The sequence below is a fragment of the Schistocerca nitens genome, chromosome 1 (assembly GCF_023898315.1).
Source record: "Schistocerca nitens isolate TAMUIC-IGC-003100 chromosome 1, iqSchNite1.1, whole genome shotgun sequence".
Classification (NCBI taxonomy): Eukaryota; Metazoa; Arthropoda; class Insecta; order Orthoptera; family Acrididae; genus Schistocerca; species Schistocerca nitens.
Window position 1 is genome coordinate 115,810,445 of NC_064614.1, and position 20,508 is coordinate 115,830,952.

General features: G+C 39.4%; 1 protein-coding gene across 2 annotated transcripts in view; it reads left to right on the forward strand.

The window, feature by feature from the left end:
* LOC126242159 (RNA-binding motif protein, X-linked 2-like) overlaps nucleotides 1-20,020 on the forward strand; it is a 41,297-nt gene extending 21,277 nt beyond the window's left edge. The window contains exons 2-5 of one of the 2 annotated variants that reach the window (XM_049948066.1): nucleotides 3,030-3,185; nucleotides 7,351-7,480; nucleotides 13,644-13,812; nucleotides 19,195-20,020. In XM_049948066.1, coding sequence (XP_049804023.1) covers nucleotides 3,030-3,185; nucleotides 7,351-7,480; nucleotides 13,644-13,812; nucleotides 19,195-19,814 — 1,075 coding nt within the window. In that variant the 3' untranslated portion in view covers nucleotides 19,815-20,020. Of the gene's footprint in view, nucleotides 1-3,029; nucleotides 3,200-7,350; nucleotides 7,481-13,643; nucleotides 13,813-19,194 lie in introns of those variants that run through there. The other variant, XM_049948067.1, reaches the window with a different exon arrangement.
* Nucleotides 20,021-20,508: the final 488 nt, after the last annotated feature.

The window sequence follows — 20,508 nt, forward strand, 5'->3', positions numbered from 1 at the left end:
CTGATTAGAGGATGGCCTTCAGTGTTGAAACAGTTTCACATTGGGTTGTCTAGTCTACCTCCTCTCCTGTCTGGAGTTGGATGCACATGAAAATTGATACAGTATGCTCAACATGAAGGGTGAAATACTGAATTCGGTGTTCCAGATTTGTTTCACTGGAGGATTGTAATACTGTTCCTCTTTTCTATCATTACATAAGTGCCAAAATGGCAGATATAGAGATAAGTTATTGTGGAATAAGAAACCAACTAAAATTCCTTAACAGCAGGAAGACACCAGAACCAGATGAGATGCTCTTGTGATTCTAAAAAGATTATTTGAAAGAATTGGCTCAACTTCCAGTGACAGTTTGTCAGAGGTCACTGAAGCAATGAAGGATACCCAGAAACTGGAAAAAAGGTCATTTCATTTTCGAGAAGGATCGTCAGACAGAGCTGTATAATTATAGATTTATGTTGCAGATGCCAGCTGTTATAACGTAAAGTTTAACAAATATATTTCAGAATGACACAACACATATAAGTCACAGAGGAAGTTGACAAGCAAGACATGTGTACACGTTAGCATTCGAATGAGCACTGAGCCCTAGTCTAGCGGCCGCTGCTCGGCTGGCCGCTTAGGTGGCGCAGCTGCTGCATGGCTGGCAGACAGCGCCGCATGTAGAGGACGCGCGTAATTGCGCGGCGGCGCTTTGAATGATCGGCGAGTCACAACACCAGCCTGTCGTAGAATTAAGGAACATGTTTTATGCTCATGCGTGGATTGTGCAAACTGAAACACTGCAAAACTCAGATTGCACTGTAGATAGAATGCAATTGGAAGATGTAAAGATAATTTTGGCAGTGTCTCAAAACGGTATTAAATTTTTGTTACCATTGACAATATATATTAATGACTTGGTGGATAATACTGGAAACTCACTGAGGCTATTCACAGATGATGATGCTGCTGTCTGTAGAAAGATTGCACCTAGACAATACTGTAGCAGAATAATTTATTGGGCCTGTGGAGGTATTTCTCTGTCCAAAAAAATCCGCATGTAAATGCCACATGTATTCTTCTAAGCTCGTAACCACTTCCTGTGTGTCGTACATGCCTGAAGCGGAGGAATCTTACAATTCTCTGCTTGATAGCAGAGGCTGAGAAATTTCTGAGCATTCGGATCAAGACTTCCAATTGGATCCAAACTAGAGGGCCATGATCAAGTTTTGAGAATGATGCTGCACAAGGCTAGTTGTCTTCATCAATTCAGCAGCCTCCTGTAGGAAACAAAGATAACCTCTTAACGCAGCTTCCCGCTCTGGCTTAGATGTAGTTTTAGCAGTGGACAAGACCTCTAATCTCTTTTAATATGTACGGGGACAACCGTGTAGCTAGTATCCACTTTCAACTTGTGCCCAGATATTCACACTCCAGCTACTGTTCATCAGTCATACTTACGAAAATGTGGACTGGCCAGGTCGAGTGTATCAGAAACGACTCTAACATAAGGGATCCCAAACACAGTAAAGGCCACAGGTGCCACAGTGCCATCGCAGCCCAGGGCATACAGCCTGAAGCCTTTTGACTATGGTCTGTGTAGCTACCAACCAGTGACCAGTTCATGCTACATCCATAAACAACAGGCACACTCTCTGTCCTTCTTTAAACTATGTTTGTCTTTTCAACAAGGAATATAACATTAACCCAAGCAACCTGTAAATGTAATGTAAGTTCTGGTGGTATTATGCTTCTGGCAATCACTACACTAGAAAGTCAGGTTCATGATACACTAATTGTCAAAAAATATGTAACCAGTTAGAAAAAAGGTAATAAATACCACTAAACACTGATACTGATGATTTCTTCACGTAAGTATATGAGAAAAAGCCTAAACTATGCACTGTGAACAAAATGGAACTGTGTTTGCTCTTGCCTGGGCAGCTATAGTTCTGATTTTGCACTCAAAAACTTGCCTATGGTGGAATTTTTGTTTCTTTACTGCAGCATTCAGTAACCTAGTAACCTACGTGTTTGTCTGGTGCCGAATGGCGGGTACATCAAAGAACCCTGTCTTTGGTGGCTGACTTCGAGTTTGGTAACCTGTTTTTACTAAATTTCAGTTAAAGGTTTCCGTACCTTTGCAGTTATCATCATATTGAATCAATAAATTTATCTGGCTCTAATGAATAATATTTTAGTATATTTGGTGTGACATAAGGCGCACTCAAAAAGTTTCTGTTCTTCGAAGGCCGTACAGTGCAAAATCGCTATGCCCATCACACAGAATTGCCATGAGCATTGAGGCTATCATACCACCAACGCACCAGGTTGAAAATACTCGTTTGGTTAAACACCATGTTCTGCTACATGAAGAATGCACATCCTCCTCTGACAGGAATCATAAACCCTTCAAGACCTTTTTTGAGGGACTGAAGGCTTGATAATTGCATGGGGAGAGATCAGGACTGTATGGTGGTGCTCAAGTGTCTCCCACTTGGGTTGGCGTGACTTCTGCTGGGCTCTCAGATTGAACGGCATCCTGTGTTGAATTGCAAACAGCACGGAACTTGGTGCACCATTCCACAACGTTGTTTTGGACAAACAAGCTGCCCCATACAGTCTTCATTCTGATGGTTGTCTACCACTGTTTGTCCTTCGGCAGCCGACAAAATAACAACAGCACATTTGTCTGTCCGGCCGTATTGGTAATAATGTCACCATAGTTCAGGTTTCTGAATTTACCACATGCATGTCAGACAGACACAAATACCGTACCAATACCTTGCTTGTGTGTCGGTGCTTATATAGTCACATCAGAGTCAAAATACACTGCATTTACGGTGCATCAATGCCCTCAAATGGAAACTTTTCTATCATCACTTATATTAGGTGAAGATTTGTTTACAAATTAATCTTCAAAACTGAAGCCAGATGATTGCTTTTTGTGATGTGTGTATTGTTTGTAATGTTGAATATCTATTTTAAAGATATTTTGTTTTTAGTGTGTGTAAAGTTGGTACTATTAAATTACATATGCTTCTTTCTAGGAATGTTAAGAATATAAAGAAGTTGAGTGAGTTAGAATTGAAGCGAGGTAACTTGAAATCATCATGGCATGATCAATACAAAGACAGTGCATGGATTTTTGTTGGTGGTCTGCCTTATGACTTGACAGAAGGAGATGTAATATGTGTATTTTCACAGTAAGTGTTTCAGAGTAAGTTAATTTTTGTTGTATTATCTCAAATTTTGACATGAATTACAGTTAACAAACCAATTGTATTTTCTATAGATCATACACATTTTGATACTGTCAATTAAAAATTCCAGTGTGTGATTGATTTTCAGTAGCCAGTATTTCAGCTTTTTTTATAAGATTATAGTGCAGTTGGAACCTTGTGCATTAAGTTTTGAATGCTGTACTAATGTTGCAAATAGGGGCAGTGTCAGCCTGAATGCTTTTCCTCTATTGCATGTAGGTTGCCAGTGTTGTATCTTTTCTCATAGTCAATAAGAAGTGAGAAAACAGGTGATGTAATTTTAGTGGTGAAACTGAAAGTTTATAAGTTTGCTTCTTGCTTTTTGTCATTTATTGCAACATATAGTGGTTACTTTGAGTCATGAGAGCTTGGTTTAAACTTCACCCTCCATTGCAACCATATTCACATTTATACATTATCTACCATATGTTGTGTCTGTTGTTTTCTCAAATACTTTGCGTGTCCAAAGATTCTGGCTATATGTGGACATGAAAATGCCATTACCAATCTGACCATACTTTAAAGTTCTGCAATAGCCACTGCCATCCCTCATGTTCACATCATACTTCACTTTACGGTGAAAATCGTGTAAATTACTATTTGCCAAACTTTTTTATCATTAAGCTCCTTAATTATGAACCAGCAGAAGTCAAAAGATTTCAAGTCATTATTTCATGTGTTCAGCCACTGCCATTCCTACAGCTCCAAAAAAAGTCCTATGTTTAGCAATATAGAGATATTGTGTTATTTGTCGGTTTGTTTGTTTTTGAATAAGTGATGAGCAATTCCAGCCCCATTGCAGTCTCATATGTCACTCCATTGAAAATGGATTACTAGTCACTTCTACTTCCATCCAAGGTTAGTATGAAGTAAAAGCACGTGTGTAGCACCAACATTGCATGAGAAAGTTACAGATGTTCCTATCAAACCATTCCTCACATTTGCATCTACATCTACATCTACACAATCACTCTGCAATTCACAATTAATGTGTATGGTAGAAGAGTTACGAAACCGTTTTCAAACTATTTATCAAAAGTTCCACTCTTGAGTAGCATGTGGGAAAAATGAGCATCTAATTCTTTTCGTGTGAGCTCTGATTTCTCTTATTTTATTACAATTGTCATTTCTCCCCACATAGGTGAAAATCAACAAAATATTTTGGCATTCAGAGGATGCAGTTGGTGATTGTAATTTTGTAAAAAGTCTATGATATGAATATAATAGAAGGAAACATTCCACATGGGAAAAATATATCTAAAAACAAAGATGATGTGACTTACCAAACGAAAGCGCTGGCACGTCGATAGACACACAAACAAACACAAACATACACACAAAATTCTAGCTTTCGCAACCAACGGTTGCCTCGTCAGGAAAGAGGGAAGGAGAGGGAAAGACGAAAGGATTTGGGTTTTAAGGGAGAGGGTAAGGAGTCATTCCAATCCCGGGAGCGGAAAGACTTACCTTAGGGGGAAAAAAGGACGGGTATACACTCGTACACACACACATATCCAGACACAAGGCGACATATACAGAGGCAAAGAGTTTGGGCAGAAATGTCAGTCGAGGCGGAAGTGCAGAGACAAAGATGTTGTTGAATGACAGGTGAGGTATGAGTGGCGGCAACTTGAAATTAGCGGAGATTGAGGCCTGGTGGATAACGGGAAGAGAGGATATATTGAAGAGCAAGTTCCCATCTCTGGAGTTCGGATAGGTTGGTGTTAGTGGGAAGTATCCAGATAACCCGGACGGTGTAACACTGTGCCAAGATGTGCTGGCCGTGCACCAAGCCATGTTTAGCCACAGCGTGATCCTCATTACCAACAAACACTGTCTGCCTGTGTCCATTCATGCGAATGGACAGTTTGTTGCTGGTCATTCCCACATAGAATGCGTCACAGTGTAGGCAGGTCAGTTGGTAGATCGCGTGGGTGCTTTCACACGTGACTCTGCCTTTGATCGTGTGCACCTTCCGGGTTACAGGACTGGAGTAGATGGTGGTGGGAGGGTGCATGGGACAGGTTTTACACCTCCACAGAAGAACCACAAAAGTGCCCCACTTGTGACAGGATACTTTCTGGGACTGGATCAGACTCTGAATGTGGCTCTCCAGCAGGGATACAACTTCCTCAAATCCTGCCCTGAAATGAGATCCATCCTTCATGAAATCCTCCCCACTCCACCAAGAGTGTCTTTCCGCCGTCCACCTAATCTTCGTAACCTCTTAGTTCATCCCTATGAAATCCCCAAACCATCTTCCTTACCCTCTGGCTCCTACCCTTGTAACCGTCCCCGGTGTAAAACCTGTCCCATGCACCCTCCCACCACCACCTACTCCAGTCCTGTAACCCGGAAGGTGTACACGATCAAAGGCAGAGCCACGTGTGAAAGCACCCACGTGATTTACCAACTGACCTGCCTACACTGTGACGCATTCTATGTGGGAATGACCAGCAACAACTGTCCATTCGCATGAATGGACACAGGCAGTCAGTGTTTGTTGGTAATGAGGATCACCCTGTGGCTAAACATGCCTTGGTGCACGGCCAGCACATCTTGGCACAGTGTTACACCGTCCGGGTTATCTGGATACTTCCCACTAACACCAACCTATCCGAACTCCGGAGATGGGAACTTGCCCTTCAATATATCCTCTCTTCCCGTTATCCACCAGGCCTCAATCTTCGCTAATTTCAAGTTGCCGCCACTCATACCTCACCTGTCATTCAACGACATCTTTGCCTCTGCACTTCCGCCTCGACTGACATCTCTGCCCAAACTCTTTGCCTTTGAATATGTCTGCTTGTGTCTGTATATGTGTGGATGGATATGTGTGTGTGTGTGCGAGTGTATACCCGTCCTTTTTTCCCCCTAAGGTAAGTCTTTCCGCTCCCGGGATTGGAATGACTCCTTACCCTCTCCCTTAAAACCCAAATCCTTTCGTCTTTCCCTCTCCTTCCCTCTTTCCTGACGAGGCAACCGTTGGTTGCGAAAGCTAGAATTTTGTGTGTATGTTTGTGTTTGTTTGTGTGTCTATCGACGTGCCAGCGCTTTCGTTTGGTAAGTCCCATCATCTTTGTTTTTAGATATATTTTGTAAAAAGTCTTTATTTTAAGATTTACCACCCCAACTCACTTTTTGTATCCATGACACACACTCTCCCCTATTTTGCAATAATACAAAACAAAATGAGCTGTTTTGAACTTCTTCGATATCCTTCGCCAATCCCATCCTTACCATGTAACAGTATTCCAGAAGAGGATGGACATGCATAGTCTAAGCAGTCTCTTTAGTAAATTTTTGAGTCTCCTAAGTGCTCTACCAATAAAATGCAATCTTTGGTTTTCATTTGCCACAGCATTTTTTTATTGGAAGGTTCCAACATAAGTAGTTTGCAGTTGTTATCCCTAAGTATTTAGTTGAATCTGTAACCTTTAAATTTGTGTTATTTACTGTGTAAGCAAACTTTTACAGTTTTTTTAAGTATTCATGTGGAGCACCTCACACCTTTTATTGTTTAGGGTCAGTTGACGTATCTCGTACCATTCATATATATTATCTAAATATTTTCTGTGTAAGACAGTGTGTTGGGTGGAGCTGTTTCCTTCACTTCCCACAACCCTTTATGGTAGCAATCAAGTAAAATTCACCAGAAAGAAGAATGTAATGTACTCCCCGTATCTTGCACTATTGAAATGCATTTATCCACTAGAATTTTCCTTTTACTCAGTTTTCTTCTTTGAATTGTTTGTTCCTGACTTTTATTGCTTTGAGTTATAACAGATAATATCACTGTCTGGAGGTAGCTGTGGTGGTGCGTGGTGCAGACGTCTTACTTTTTTTCATCACTATTTTTCTTGTGGTAGTTGAGAGAAGGAGCCCTACTTTGACAAGGGAAAGTGTGTATTAATTATAAAAAATTTTATCATATGAGTGGCCAAAAGTCTGTGCTGCTTTGTGGTGGTGTAAAAACAAATTACAGTGTTACAATTTTGTATAATTTGAAGGTATTCTAATGCTTCCACAAACTTAATATTTTTACTCTGATCCCAAAACAACTACTGAAATATCCTAGTGTCCTTCAAATTTTGATTTTATTTTGTAGATATGGAGAAGTAGTTAATATAAATTTAGTCAGAGATAAGGCTTCTGGCAAATCAAAAGGTTTCTGCTTCCTCTGCTATGAAGACCAAAGGAGCACTATCCTAGCTGTTGACAATTTAAATGGTATTAAGGTAAGGAATCAGACTTATTTTAGTAAATTTAATTTATTGAGAAAACAATGATACAAAAAGTTGCTGCATGATCATACAGAGCATAATCATTTTATGGCCAAAAAAGTTCACCAACAAATGAACATTGAACTTTATGTATCACAGTTTTACGCACAGAAGAGAAGAAAGTTGTAAACACTTCACTGCAACTGGATGGACAAGGGGAGAGAACTGGGCTGCAGGTTGTTTGGAACCAGGCCAAGAACTTTGTTTTCCATCCACAAATTTAGATGACAAATTATACAATGAAACACATTTTGAAGTTTTACTTATATGAAAATTTTAGTAATCAATATTCTTCAAGTTTGTAATATCACACATTCTTTTGATATTGATTTTGCTTCTATTCAAATTTGTTTATACAGGAATACATCAAAAAGTTTCCTTGAAAAGACTGCTGTCAGGCTCAGATGATACTTATCATTTTTGTCCACCATTCTGTTAAATAGTTTACTGCTTTCCTTCATTATCCCCTTTCCTCTGTGTGCATGTTATATGATATCTGTTTTGCTATGTAGTTGATGTATCTGTATAGATATATCAGGTTTCATTTGATATTGTCAATAATATACATTGTGTCCCATTTTTTACCTTGTCATACTGTACGTAACATTCTTCTGCGTTCTCCTGCACCCATGAGCATCACCTTTTGCATACTTCAAGGATGCTTATATACATGTTGCTGTCATGTCTGTAGTAGGAGAGTTATTGTAAAATGCAAATAAAAGAGACCACTTACCAAGTAGTAGGAGCATTGAGTCATCGACAGACACACACCAAGGAGAAAGAAAAGTTGCTAGGTTTTTGAATAAATCTTTTATTAAGCTAGTGTGTACACAGGCGCGCGCACACACACACACACACACACACACACACACACACACACACACACACACAATATGTAGGTATTACCAGTGAGAAAAAAAGAGAAAGAAAGCTTTCAGAATAAAGCCTTTATCAAGGTAGAGTATAATCACTGTGTGTGTGTGTGTGTGTGTGTGCGTGTGTGTGTGTGTGTGTGCGTGCGTGCGCACTCATGTGATTATACTCTATCTTGATAAAGGCTTTATTCTGAAAGCTAGATATTTTTCTTTCTCTTTTTTCTCACCAGTAATACTTACACTGTGATTGCTGGACACGCAGTGTGTGTGTGTGTGTGTGTGTGTGTGTGTGCGCAGGCGGGCGCGCGCATGTGTGCGGGCGCACTGTCGCACTCATGTGATTATACTCTAGCTTGATAAAGGCTTTATTCTGAAAGCTAGGAAGTTTTGTTTCTGCTTTTTGTGTGTGCCTGTCAATGACTTAACACTTCTGCTATTCACTGAGTGGTTTGCTTTGCTCCTAAATTATTTACTATCATGGCTGAATTTTTATTTTGATACTTTTTCCACAACTATTCATATTATCAAGCATTCAACAATATGAATTACAGTAGATTGCTGCTCACCACACAGAAGGGCATTGAGCAGCACACAAGCACATTTAACAATAGACTAAGCTGTCAGACAAAGTTCTTCATCAGATTTAGAAAAAAACATACACAAACATATGGGCAGTCTCATCGGTGGACACTGAAGCTCGACTGCAGTGAGTAGCATTTTGTAAGTAGCATCATAGTCACCTTTGACTGTAAAAGTTATTTAGTTGCAGTTTTGCAATTTCAGCCTACATGGTCGTTATCAAGTAGTGTAACTGTGCTGTAGTAGTGGCAAAATGGAAAAATCATCTAACATGTTTATGGAAGATATTGCAACAGTACAGTTAATAACTTTTACAGTTAAAGGCAACTGCAATGTCATTTACAACTTTTTAATGTCAGTCATGAGAAGTCAATGCCATCCATAATCTTGGCTGTGGAGGGTAGTGGGGGTTACAGAAAGGCCTGTGGGTGTGTGCAGGGATGTGGCGAGGACAGAATGGTGGGCTACTAGGTGCAGCATTGGGAAGCTGTGCTGGAGGAGGGAGAAAGAGGAATAAAAGAGAAGCAGAGAAAGGGAAAGGACTATGCAGGTGATTTGTGGTGATAAAAAGCATATATATGAAAGTGGAATGTGAGCTGGAAAGGGCAAGGGTTGCGGTCAGGGTGTTTACGGGAACATATCCTTCATCAGCAAAATTGTTTAATGAACCTCTGTTAAAGATCCTGAGACAAAAGCCAACAAGCAGTACTTCAGAAATTTTATATTTGTAAAACTGTTTCCAATCAGAGTGCAAATCATTACAGTGACTGCTAATTAACTTGGTAGTGTACATCCAAAGAGACAGAGAATACATAGAGAGACTGTGGCAAGTTACTCAGTGCTCCCTGTGGTACCAAAGTGTACTGTTTTAGGTGTCACATTTGGGAAGTCATTCTGGAGTTGTTTTGAAATGAGAGACTCTGTGTAATGTTTTGTATGCTAAAGAGCCACCGAGTTTCTTTTTGTAATAGTGCCTGCCATATGCACAGAGTATAAATGTATGCATGTATCTCAAAAAAAGATTAAAGATTGGTGTAAATAATTTTGTGTGTGTTCTCTAACTATAATGGCAAATACCTTAAGTCATATGATAGTTCAAATGGCTCTGAGCACTATGGGACTCAACTGCTGAGGTCATAAATCCCCTGCCATATGAGAGTCCTAGAATTTTGACAATAGAGAAGCAGTCCTACTTGCATCATACTTTGTAACGTTTCTGAAATCTCAGGAGGATAATATAATAAGGTGCCTTTTTTTGTTTGTTTGTATAATTCCATTTTTTACAGTTTCAGTAAACATTACTCCAATAATTGTTTATGTTGCTCTCTTTTACATTACAAAATATGGATAGCAGACAGAAAGGTCTGTAATCTCCTGTGAACAGATAGATGAGTGTTTCAAGTTATACTAGGAGCCCTTTATATACAAAGTGTAAAGTGCAAATTACTCTGCGAAGCAATCTTGGTGTGCTTATATAAATGTATAATGGAAAATCGGGGATGGAATGTAACAATATTATGTAAGGATAGTTGCTACTCAGCTTATAGCGGAGATGCTGAGTCGCAGAGTGGCACGACGAGAAGAATGTCACACAATAAGCTTTCAACCAACAGGGCCTTTGTTTATTTTTGACAAAGGCCTATTGTTGGAAAGTTTATCATGTGACAGTCTTTTCGTTTTGTCTATCTGTGGCTCAGCAGCTCTGCTATATCGTCAGTAGTAATTATCCTTTCCATAATATTGTGTCCATGGATAGTTGTTTTCCAGTGTTTGGACCTACAACAGGTAGTTCCTTATATATATTTTAAATTATAATTTCAGATAATCATACAAATAAAGTAAAATCTGCAAAGTGTGAATTAATCTGTTACTGAATCTTTGAATTTGAAATGTGGATGGGTAGGCATGTGGCTAAAGTGTGATATTGAATCCCTTGCCCCCCTCCCCGAAATCTTGATTGTGGTGCTTGATTGACCTGTAGCTTAGTATAATGTTTACGTTCACCCCTTATTTAACCACACTTTGCCATACTTCATGCACTTTTTGCCATAAAAATTAAAACTTCAAGGTAAATTCAGAAAATCTATCGTAGATAATGGGCAAATCTCCAAATGTTTTGATGCATGTTATGTGCATCCATCGTAACTTTTCAGAATTTGGCTCTATATTTAATCAGAGCAATCTGATTCATGGAAAAAACAAGTTAGTATTTTGGCTGTTATTTTAATACATTTAAGACCAACCAAGAACTTCATTGTATATTCAACTGCCATTGCTTATCCAACTGCCGAGTTGGGGTGGTATTTCCTTGCTCATTGCTACACAGTTTCTGTTTTGAGTGTGAAGTGAATGGTACATACCACTGAAATTAACATAATCTTTCTGTAAAATGTTCATCTCTGAAACCTCTGTCATTCTTTGAAAGTTTACTGTACTAAAACACATGAAGGTGGATCCTGAACTAAATTTTACAGACTATATCACTTACTTATGAAACACCATCAAGAGATGATGTATATAAAGTGTTAGCAAACTGTACTCAGAAATAATATTGTTTCTGGCTACAACTGCTAAATGCTAACAGTTGTAATGTTGTAAATTCCTTACACACCATCATGTCACATCCCCCCTTTCTTTCAACTTCCGAAAACTTGGTGGAGGATAGTTCAGTGTGCTTCACTCTGGTCATGGTGTTGCCTCACTGTGATGTTCTGTGTCTTTGGTTCATCCTCAAAGAATGCCCGAAAAAGATTCAAAATGACTTCGTGTTATATTCATTCTTTCAGTGCCACGTGCAATCATTATTTACTGAAGCTGATCAAATTAGAGCCTTCAAGGCCCCTCATACACTGGACCAAATTTTACATATACAGTAATTCTTATATCATAGTGACTTCAATAATGGCATGTATAATATTATAAATAGTTCTAGTAATGGTAGTAAGAGAAGAGGAAAGATGAATTGAAACATCATTTGGATATGTCTAAGGCCATTTGGAATATTAACACTAACTAAGAACTAGTATCAGTACTGCTAGTATTAATAGTGAATAATAGCAACAGGGCAAAAAGTCTAGTTCCTGGGCGGTTTTATGCTGAAAATCAATTGGCTTTCCAGTCAGTTTTCACACTCACACAGCTTTGGAAATGCTTTCATGTAGACTATGCCAGCCCATTTGCCTGTTTCTGATAGTTGATATATTTAATGATCGTTTACATATTATCCAATTTTCTGTTTGTCCACAAGATGAAGTTTAAAAATACTGGAGAGGCAATCACCAAGACCTTATGTAAAATATTCACCCTTGAAAGGTTACCACAATTAGAGTGTTTAGTTCGAACATTTAATAATTAACCAAACTTATTATGGAAAGTTCATCAGAAATGGTTATCACTTTGTTCTTGTGTGCTTAATGAAACATGCAGATGAACAGCTAGAGTAATACTGAAATTCTACATGGCCGGCGGCTGCTCTCATCAGTGTGTGCAAAGAACTCTAGGGTTCTTGCTTGACGTTACAGTTGGTGCGAGAATGTTCAGTAGGCATCCAGGCTGGATGGCCATCATAGTGGAGTGGTGTAGTGCATATGATGGTGTTCAGCAGAGAAAGTGACATTTACTACTACTGCTGCCTTCACCACCACCCTGCCATCAGCATGCATATGTGCCCCCCCCCCCCCCCCCCCCAATATCTTGCTGTATATTCCACTCCAGTGACTATTGCTTCAGGGAAAACCCAAGATCCCAACTACAGCGAGTTCACCACGTGCAGTCCATCTGTGTATTGAGATCCTGGTGGCTGTGAGAAGTGTCACTGTTTTATGATCACTACTCTGCCTTCTGCAACTCTATGCAACAGACCTTGCTCTTCACAGACAATGTACAAATGCTTTTTGGAACTTTGTAAGTCTTATAGGTAATACAACTGGACTGTGTCTCCTGGTACTACTTCATTCAGTGACTGTACAGCTAAAAAGTAATTACAGTGTACTGGTCACTATATAAATGCATTCAATGTGTTATATACTACAAAATATGTCTGCAAAATGAACATCTGCTAGCATTGATACTTAAAGTAATGATCATCTGCATAACCTGTCTTTTAACTGTGCAAAATTTTCATGCAGATTAAAATACATATTGTAAAACCAGTTCTCAAAACAAGAGAAACAGATAATACAGACAATTTAGCACAGAGATATTTTATTACTATCATCATTTTCAGGGGTGATGTAAAGAAATGGTAACAAATTTCACGAAAAATGTTTTTTTGTCAGACTCGTAGATTCCAAAGGTCTTGGAAGAAAGTACAATTTATTCTTTCATGTGCTAGTCCTTGGGAGGAGGTCATTGGTTTCTGGCCTACTGTTTTCCTCCTATAACAGTTTTATATTACTAAACTTAACAGATGATTACATATTTTTGTATTAGCTTTTGCGAATTACACTACCATCATTTAAACTTTGTTCTTTTCAGTGTCTCTTTCTTCACTCATTCTTACAGCCATTTATCCTTCCTATCAAGCCTAACCTTCACCAAAAGCTCTAGGACAGGAAATTATTATTTTTGAAAGACTAAAGTTTAGAATCAACTACCTCATGTTTCCTTTGGTCCAGTCATTTGGAATTTGTTCCATAGTTGGTTATGTTTGTTTTGTTTTTTAGATACTTGGCCGCACGATTAGAGTGGATCATGTTGCAGACTACAAACCACCTAAAGATTCTGAAAAACTTGATACAGAGACAAGAAAACTTTATTCAGAAGGTTGTGCACCAAAACTTACATCAGAATCAGACAAGGAATCTGGGCAGGAAGCTAAAAATCCAAAAAAAGGTGTGTCCCATGATGTCTTAGTACGACAAGATTTTACTGTATGCAATGTGTGTACCACCAGAATACTAGCATAAGAATTTTTACTTTTGCACTTGCCTTTATATAAATCAGTTTCTTCATAGTGATTGCCCCCCCCCCTTCCCCAATCCCACCTACACTATTATTTCACATGTGAAACGCACACACCCCAACTAACTTTTCCTTGTCCATTGACACCACTCCATTTTTTTTGTTGTCCTACCTTGTGATTCTCCTTTAATGGGATTTCACAGTTCCATTAGAACATACATTGTACACTTGACAGCACAAAAAAGATGGGAGAAAAATCACAGCCAGAATCAACGTCCAGTGCAGTAATGGCACAAATGATATGCAATAGGTCTTTTCTAGATTATGTTGAGAATTTGAGGAAGATAAATGATTGCTTTAAATATTAGCAAAAATGGTTCTTTCTGTATTCTAGATGTATCCCAAGAAGACACAATAGATTTTCTACAAATAAAGAACCCTGTTGCTAGCAATGGAAAATCCAGGGCCATCTAGGGGAATCCTTCCTTACCGTCCATTGTCCTAAACCTATCACTTGGTTTAGATTTGCTGATAACATCTTTATGATCTGGACGAGGGTGAGGACACCCTGTCCACATTCCTCCAGAGCCTCAACACCTTCTCCCCTATTTACTTAACCTGATCCTCCTCAGCCCACATCAAACCTACTAACCACCAACACCTCTACTTCAAGAGCTGCTGCCCATTCTACACCAAGAAGTTCCTTCCATACAGCCTAGTTGCCATGGTCATTTCATCTGTAGTGATGAGCAGGCCCTCTCCAAGTATACCAGTAGTGGTTTCACTGACATCTTCGCAGACTGAAATTTCCTTCCCAACCCTGTCCAGAAACAGATCTCGCATGCCTTCTCTCACCACTCTCACCATCCCCATAGTCTGACAACAAAGGTGCACTTCTCTTGTGACTCAGTGCCACCCAGGACTGGAGCAATTTAGTAATTTTCTGCCAGGGTTTCAATATCTAACATCCTGCCCGTCCCACATTGGTATTCCGCCACCCACCAAACCTGTTAATTATTATTGTGCTGGCCTACCGCACTTCTACTCCCAATGCCTTGCCTCATAGTTCATATCCCTGCGATAGACCCAGATCAAGGCCTGTGCGACGTGTCTTGCCCTCTACCACCTACTCCAATTCTGACACTGGCGTCTCCGAACACACCAAAGTCAGGGCCAGCTGTGAAAGCAGGCATGTGTTCTACGAACTTAGCTACAACCACTGTGCCACATTCAACATGGGAATGACTACTAACAAGCTGTATGTCCGCTTGAACGACCACCGACAGACTGTTGCCAGGAGACAGCTGGGCTGCCCAGTTGCTGAACATGCCACCCAACAGGAATTGCTTCACTTTAATGATAGCCTGTGGCTTCTGGTTTCTTCCCACAGGCAGCACTAGCATCTTCCCCCACCCTCACCTCCCACCTCTCCCATCCCCCACTCTATGCCACCTCCTTACCACCCATCACCTGCCCCAGCAGATTGCTGCTCATTTCAGAGAGAGTCACAGCCAGCCTCAGTTTTTGTTGTGTGTGTGTGTCCAAGTTCTACTCCTGAGGAAAGACTTTATCTGAAAGTTTATACATTTGTAGCATTCTTTTCTTTGTGCCTGTCTATGACTCAAAGCTTTCTCTATGTGGTGAGTAGCAAACTATCCTTTTCATATTATTGTTATATGTTATGAATACACTAAATAGACCCTTAACAGGGAAATTTGTGCTGTTCATCACTGTAACTGAATGGTCAAGCTGTAGGCTTTCTATGTAAAGGGACAGAAGAAAAATTCCATGTTTAGTTGCAAAAAAATTTTTTTCCTTGCCATAAGAGACAAGTACTGCTTGAAAAGCACCCCTCTATTCAGATGATATGCAGGCAATTTTCCACACACACAGTGCATGTGACACTTCTGATCTCACTTGTGAATGTGACTATGATAAAACTGGCAGCGACATTTGCTGTTAGCCCATGTGCACGTGATTGCCCGAAATCTGCAAAAAAAATTCCAATATTAAAAAAAATTAAATCCATCAAAGTCTAGCAGAAGGGTAAATCATATCAAAATCATTCAGGCCACACACCAGGAGCAGCACAAATACTGTGGTTTTATTATGATCGTACAACTGAAATCTGCCAAGGAGAGCTACACCTAATGACCTATCAATTTCAGTGTGCTTTAAGAGACTGATGGGACCACTAAAAAGTAACTCTTATAGTTTATTAACCTTAGCTTTCCAAAAATTAGATAATTTGTAACTCATGTTGTTGTATATTTTTGTTCAGGCAGTCTCTTCCCGAACCTGCAAACTGCATATTGTTTTATTCTTACCTGTGTTGTTATATTCTCCCATAAATTTTGCAAAACACTGTAGTGTTTGTTGGGCGAGATATGGATTAATTAATGAATATTTAATATGTTTGTTGTTAACGTCTTACTTGGTGGGAATATTGCCTTGATTATGGTGATAAATGGTTTTCTCTTTTCCTTGTATGTTTCCTGTTAGAAGGAAATGTAACATTGCAACTTCTGTTTCTCTTCAGTATTTGATGCCTTTTGTGTATATAATCCATATATTGTCTACAAACATTACAATATACTTTGGATAACATCATCAGACATTAAATTGGGATGTCCAATATGAAACCACTAAATTCAGGTTTTTACAAAGAATATAGCTTCATTATGATATTTCGTTAACAGTTAATTTGTTTGAATTCAGTCAGAACCATTGTCAGAGTTACATTTTCACTGAGGGCTTTGGGATTTTTCAGTGTAGGCTGGTGATGTTGTTAGGTGCTCTCACATTCGCGTCCATGCAACTACTGCTTCTAACCTACATCAAAGAGGAGAAGCATTGAGGCATTGACAGGCACACACAAAAGAGAGTGAGAACTTGCTAGCTTTCGAAAGAAACCCTTGGATGGGCTAGAGTGCATGGTGCACCTACACATGCATGCCGCCCCCCCCCACACACATATCTGTGCTCTTACATTGTGCCTGCTAGACACACAATTGATAGTGTGTCGAGGGGTGGAGAGAGAGAGAGAGAGAGAGAGAGAGAGAGAGAGAGTGAGAGTGTGTCTCCACTCTAGCCCATCAAATGACTTCTTCTGAAAGCTAATAGGTTTTCACTCAGTTTTGTGTGTGCCTGTCAACAACTCAGTACTTCTGCTGTTAGGTGAGTGGTCTCTTTTCTCATAAATTATTTATGCTCTGCCAGAATTTTCCTTACTATATTTATTATTTAATGCTGTAATTATAACAAAAGTGTAACTAATCTTCAGTTTCAGTGAAAACCTTTACATTAGCAAAGTGAAAAATAAAAAAGCATAATGTAAATGAGGGGATTTGAACTCTCAATTTTCTGGTCAGTAAATTATTGCTCTAATCACTGCACAACCTGCCTCTGCTGTTGAACATAGTAAAGCACTCAAACATGATGACTGTTGACCTCAATTTTTTCTAGAAGTAATGTCTAATGACCTAAACCCTGTGTGCACACATTTAAAAAGTTTAAACTGGCAAACATCCTTGTAGGATCACCTTACCCAAAGGAGAATGTCATTCTTCACTTTAGACAATACCCCCATATGTGGTGGCAGTATTCTGCTGCTTTGACTGACAAAAGAACATGTTGAGTTACGTCTGTCATCACATTATTCATTCTGTGTTAGCCAGTGACAGCACACAATTTGAGTCCACCGGCTTTATTCATAAGCCATGCGTCATCAATAGGCTATTAGTGACTGTGTCATTGCTATTGTGGAGGAAGTGTATTTGGCGGCATTGGAGGCTGGGGCACAATATGACATTCCAAAGTGCACTGTAGAACCATGGAGAAAATGATATGATGATAACGGAGAATCAGTAGGCTTGTGGGATTTGGATGTTGGTATGTAACACTACTAGTCCAAGATGATGAACTTGTAAGCACATCATGCCAATTTTTTTAAAATGTCGTACAGTATAAATATACCACAGCATTTCCCAGGTTGGTTGACATGGTTTGGAGCTGCCTTTTGGAAATTGGACTACAAAGATAAATGTGCAGCCATCAAAGGGAAGTTGCGTGATGATCATTGACTTTACCAATCAGCTTTGATGAGGAATGTATTTATCATGACTGTCAGAATGTAATAATTTCAAAGGAATCAGTTTTTTCCATGTTGAATGATGGTCCAGTGTGTAGGCTGGATGGCGTCCGTTTTGAACCCAAATGTATCTGTGAGTAATCTTGTGGGGCGCATGTCCCATGTCAATTTGGGGCCGGATGTATTCACAGGATAGATGTCTGACTTAATGTTGTTCAATATACTTCTTTTATGGGTACTGTTAGGATATCAACAATGAGACAACTGTATCATGAGGAATTAAACTGTTTCCAGCAGGAACAGTCTGCTATACATATCAGTTATGATGCAGAGGTGGTTGCAAAATAGAAAATGTGATGTCTCTTCTTGATTGGTCTCCTTATGTGCCATACCTCTACCCCATTAAAAACATAGGATGGAGACAGAGTTGACCATGCTATGAAATTCGATGACAACTTTCGCAGTGTTGCCGTAGTGGCCTGGGAGGAAGTGAGAAATTCCTCATTTATCTTTCGGACTCTATTCCTTGCAGGTTGCAGATGGGCATTGAGGTGGAAGGCCATTGGATGTAGTTTTAAGTGTATAGAAACCATATGCTGTGTCTTTTGAGGGGCAAAAAAACTATTATTTAGAATCATGAACTGTTCATTCTGTTAATTTTCTGTAGATTAAACAAATTGATGCACTAAAACAAAAAAAAATTAATTGCTGAAAGTCGGTTTGGATTGGAATCTTACCATTCTGATGTTGTGTTATCATTCTGTCGGCTACACAACTGAATGTTGAAGTCACTATACTAACTGTTGCAGTATTCAGGCATTTCTTATTGTCGCTCCTCACGTGACTCCCTTTGTCGACTTCAAGCACCTTTTATGCATCTGAAATCCTAGGAATGGTAGGGAGCAGATTTCCTTGTGTGTTTTTAGATTGTGGGTGCTGTGAGCTGAGTGTCAGTAAGTTGTAACAACTCCCTCAGTTACACACACAAGTACATATCACCCTTTACTTTTATGAGCAGTGCTGTACCCGCCACTTTTTGTGCTGTCACGTGTATGTTGATTATGAATTCAAATCTTTAATGAAGTAATGACAATATTACTATATATTATCAAATATCAAAGTGTTAATTTTTCATTTTAAGGAGATGTCACATCTTACTGAAAATGCCTTTAGAGGCTGTAGAAAACTATACCTGTAGATTAACTGACAATTATTAATTACAGAGAAAAAGGAAAAGATGAAGCAGAAGAAAAAGAAGAAGAAGAAAAAACGAAAGAAGGCTAAGGTGCAGAACAGTAGTTCCAGCTCAGAGGAAGGTTCAACCTCAGCAAGTGACTCTGAAGACGAAACTCGAGCAAGCAGTAAAACAAAGAAGTCTCGGAAAAAGAAGACAGCAAAGTCAGAGAGCAGCAGTGCAAGTGATGCAGAAAATGTACCTGCTAAAACCAAACGACAGCAGTTGGAGGAAAAAATTAGGGCTCTCGAACGAGCTCTAAGTACTGTGAAGCGGGCAGCAAAGATGAATGAGGAAGCGGCTGATGTTGGTACAGCTCGGCCAAAGGATGCTCATCCTGGGGAAGTTTCCACAGAACGTGTAGATCGTGGCAGTGTTTCTAAGAAGAAGGACGCTGGGGACAGTGAAGGTGGCAGAAAGAACACTGAAGAGCGAGGAGTTACAAAACACAGTGAGCAGCCTAGAGACAGAGAACGGGACAGGGACAGGGAAAGAGAGAGGGGTAGAGAAAGAGAGCGTGACTGGGAAAGAAGCAAAGAAAGAAGGTACAACAGAGAGGGTGGAACATCTGGCAGCTGGAGCAGGGACCGAGATGGCCGCAGAAACTAAAGGAAGTTCTGTTAGTTAGTCTCTTTCTTGCTGCCAGAAAATTGGACACTGAATGGTACAGTTACTGTTAGAGAGGTGGTGTGAAAAGTGTGAGACTGCTATTGTGGTTTATTAGAGCAGTATGGAAAATTTGTTGTAATTGCATATATGTTGTACTTTTTGTTACTTTTCATACTTTTACGCAATATACACTTATTATAATGTGACTCTGGAGAACAACAGGGTAGCCAACCCATTTAAATTTAATTTGTGTACTCTTTTATCAATCACTGTTGCTGAAAGTAATTTACTGCAAGCAATTTACTGCCATCGTACATAATGGCACAAATGATATGTTCATACTAAATTGCATTAAAGATCATTAAGTACAGTACCTGTTAGGACCGCATCACATTAATAGGTGCCTTGAAGATGATAAAATGAAGGTAATTGTTTATCTGAGACAGTTAAGTCAAGATACTGCCCACAGATAGCTTTGGGTGTTGTGATGTACTGTTAGTATCTGTTACCAAGTTACTACAATAATAGTGACTCATCTTTTGAAAAATGAGATTGAAGTGTTGAGTTCACCATCTGCTACAATCTTTGTTCGGTTATTCACATTCTGTACCTTCAATTGAATCCAGCTGCAGACACTGAAACAAGGCTCAGCCCATTAACTTGTCACAATTCAAAATACTCTGTAGCTTTGTGG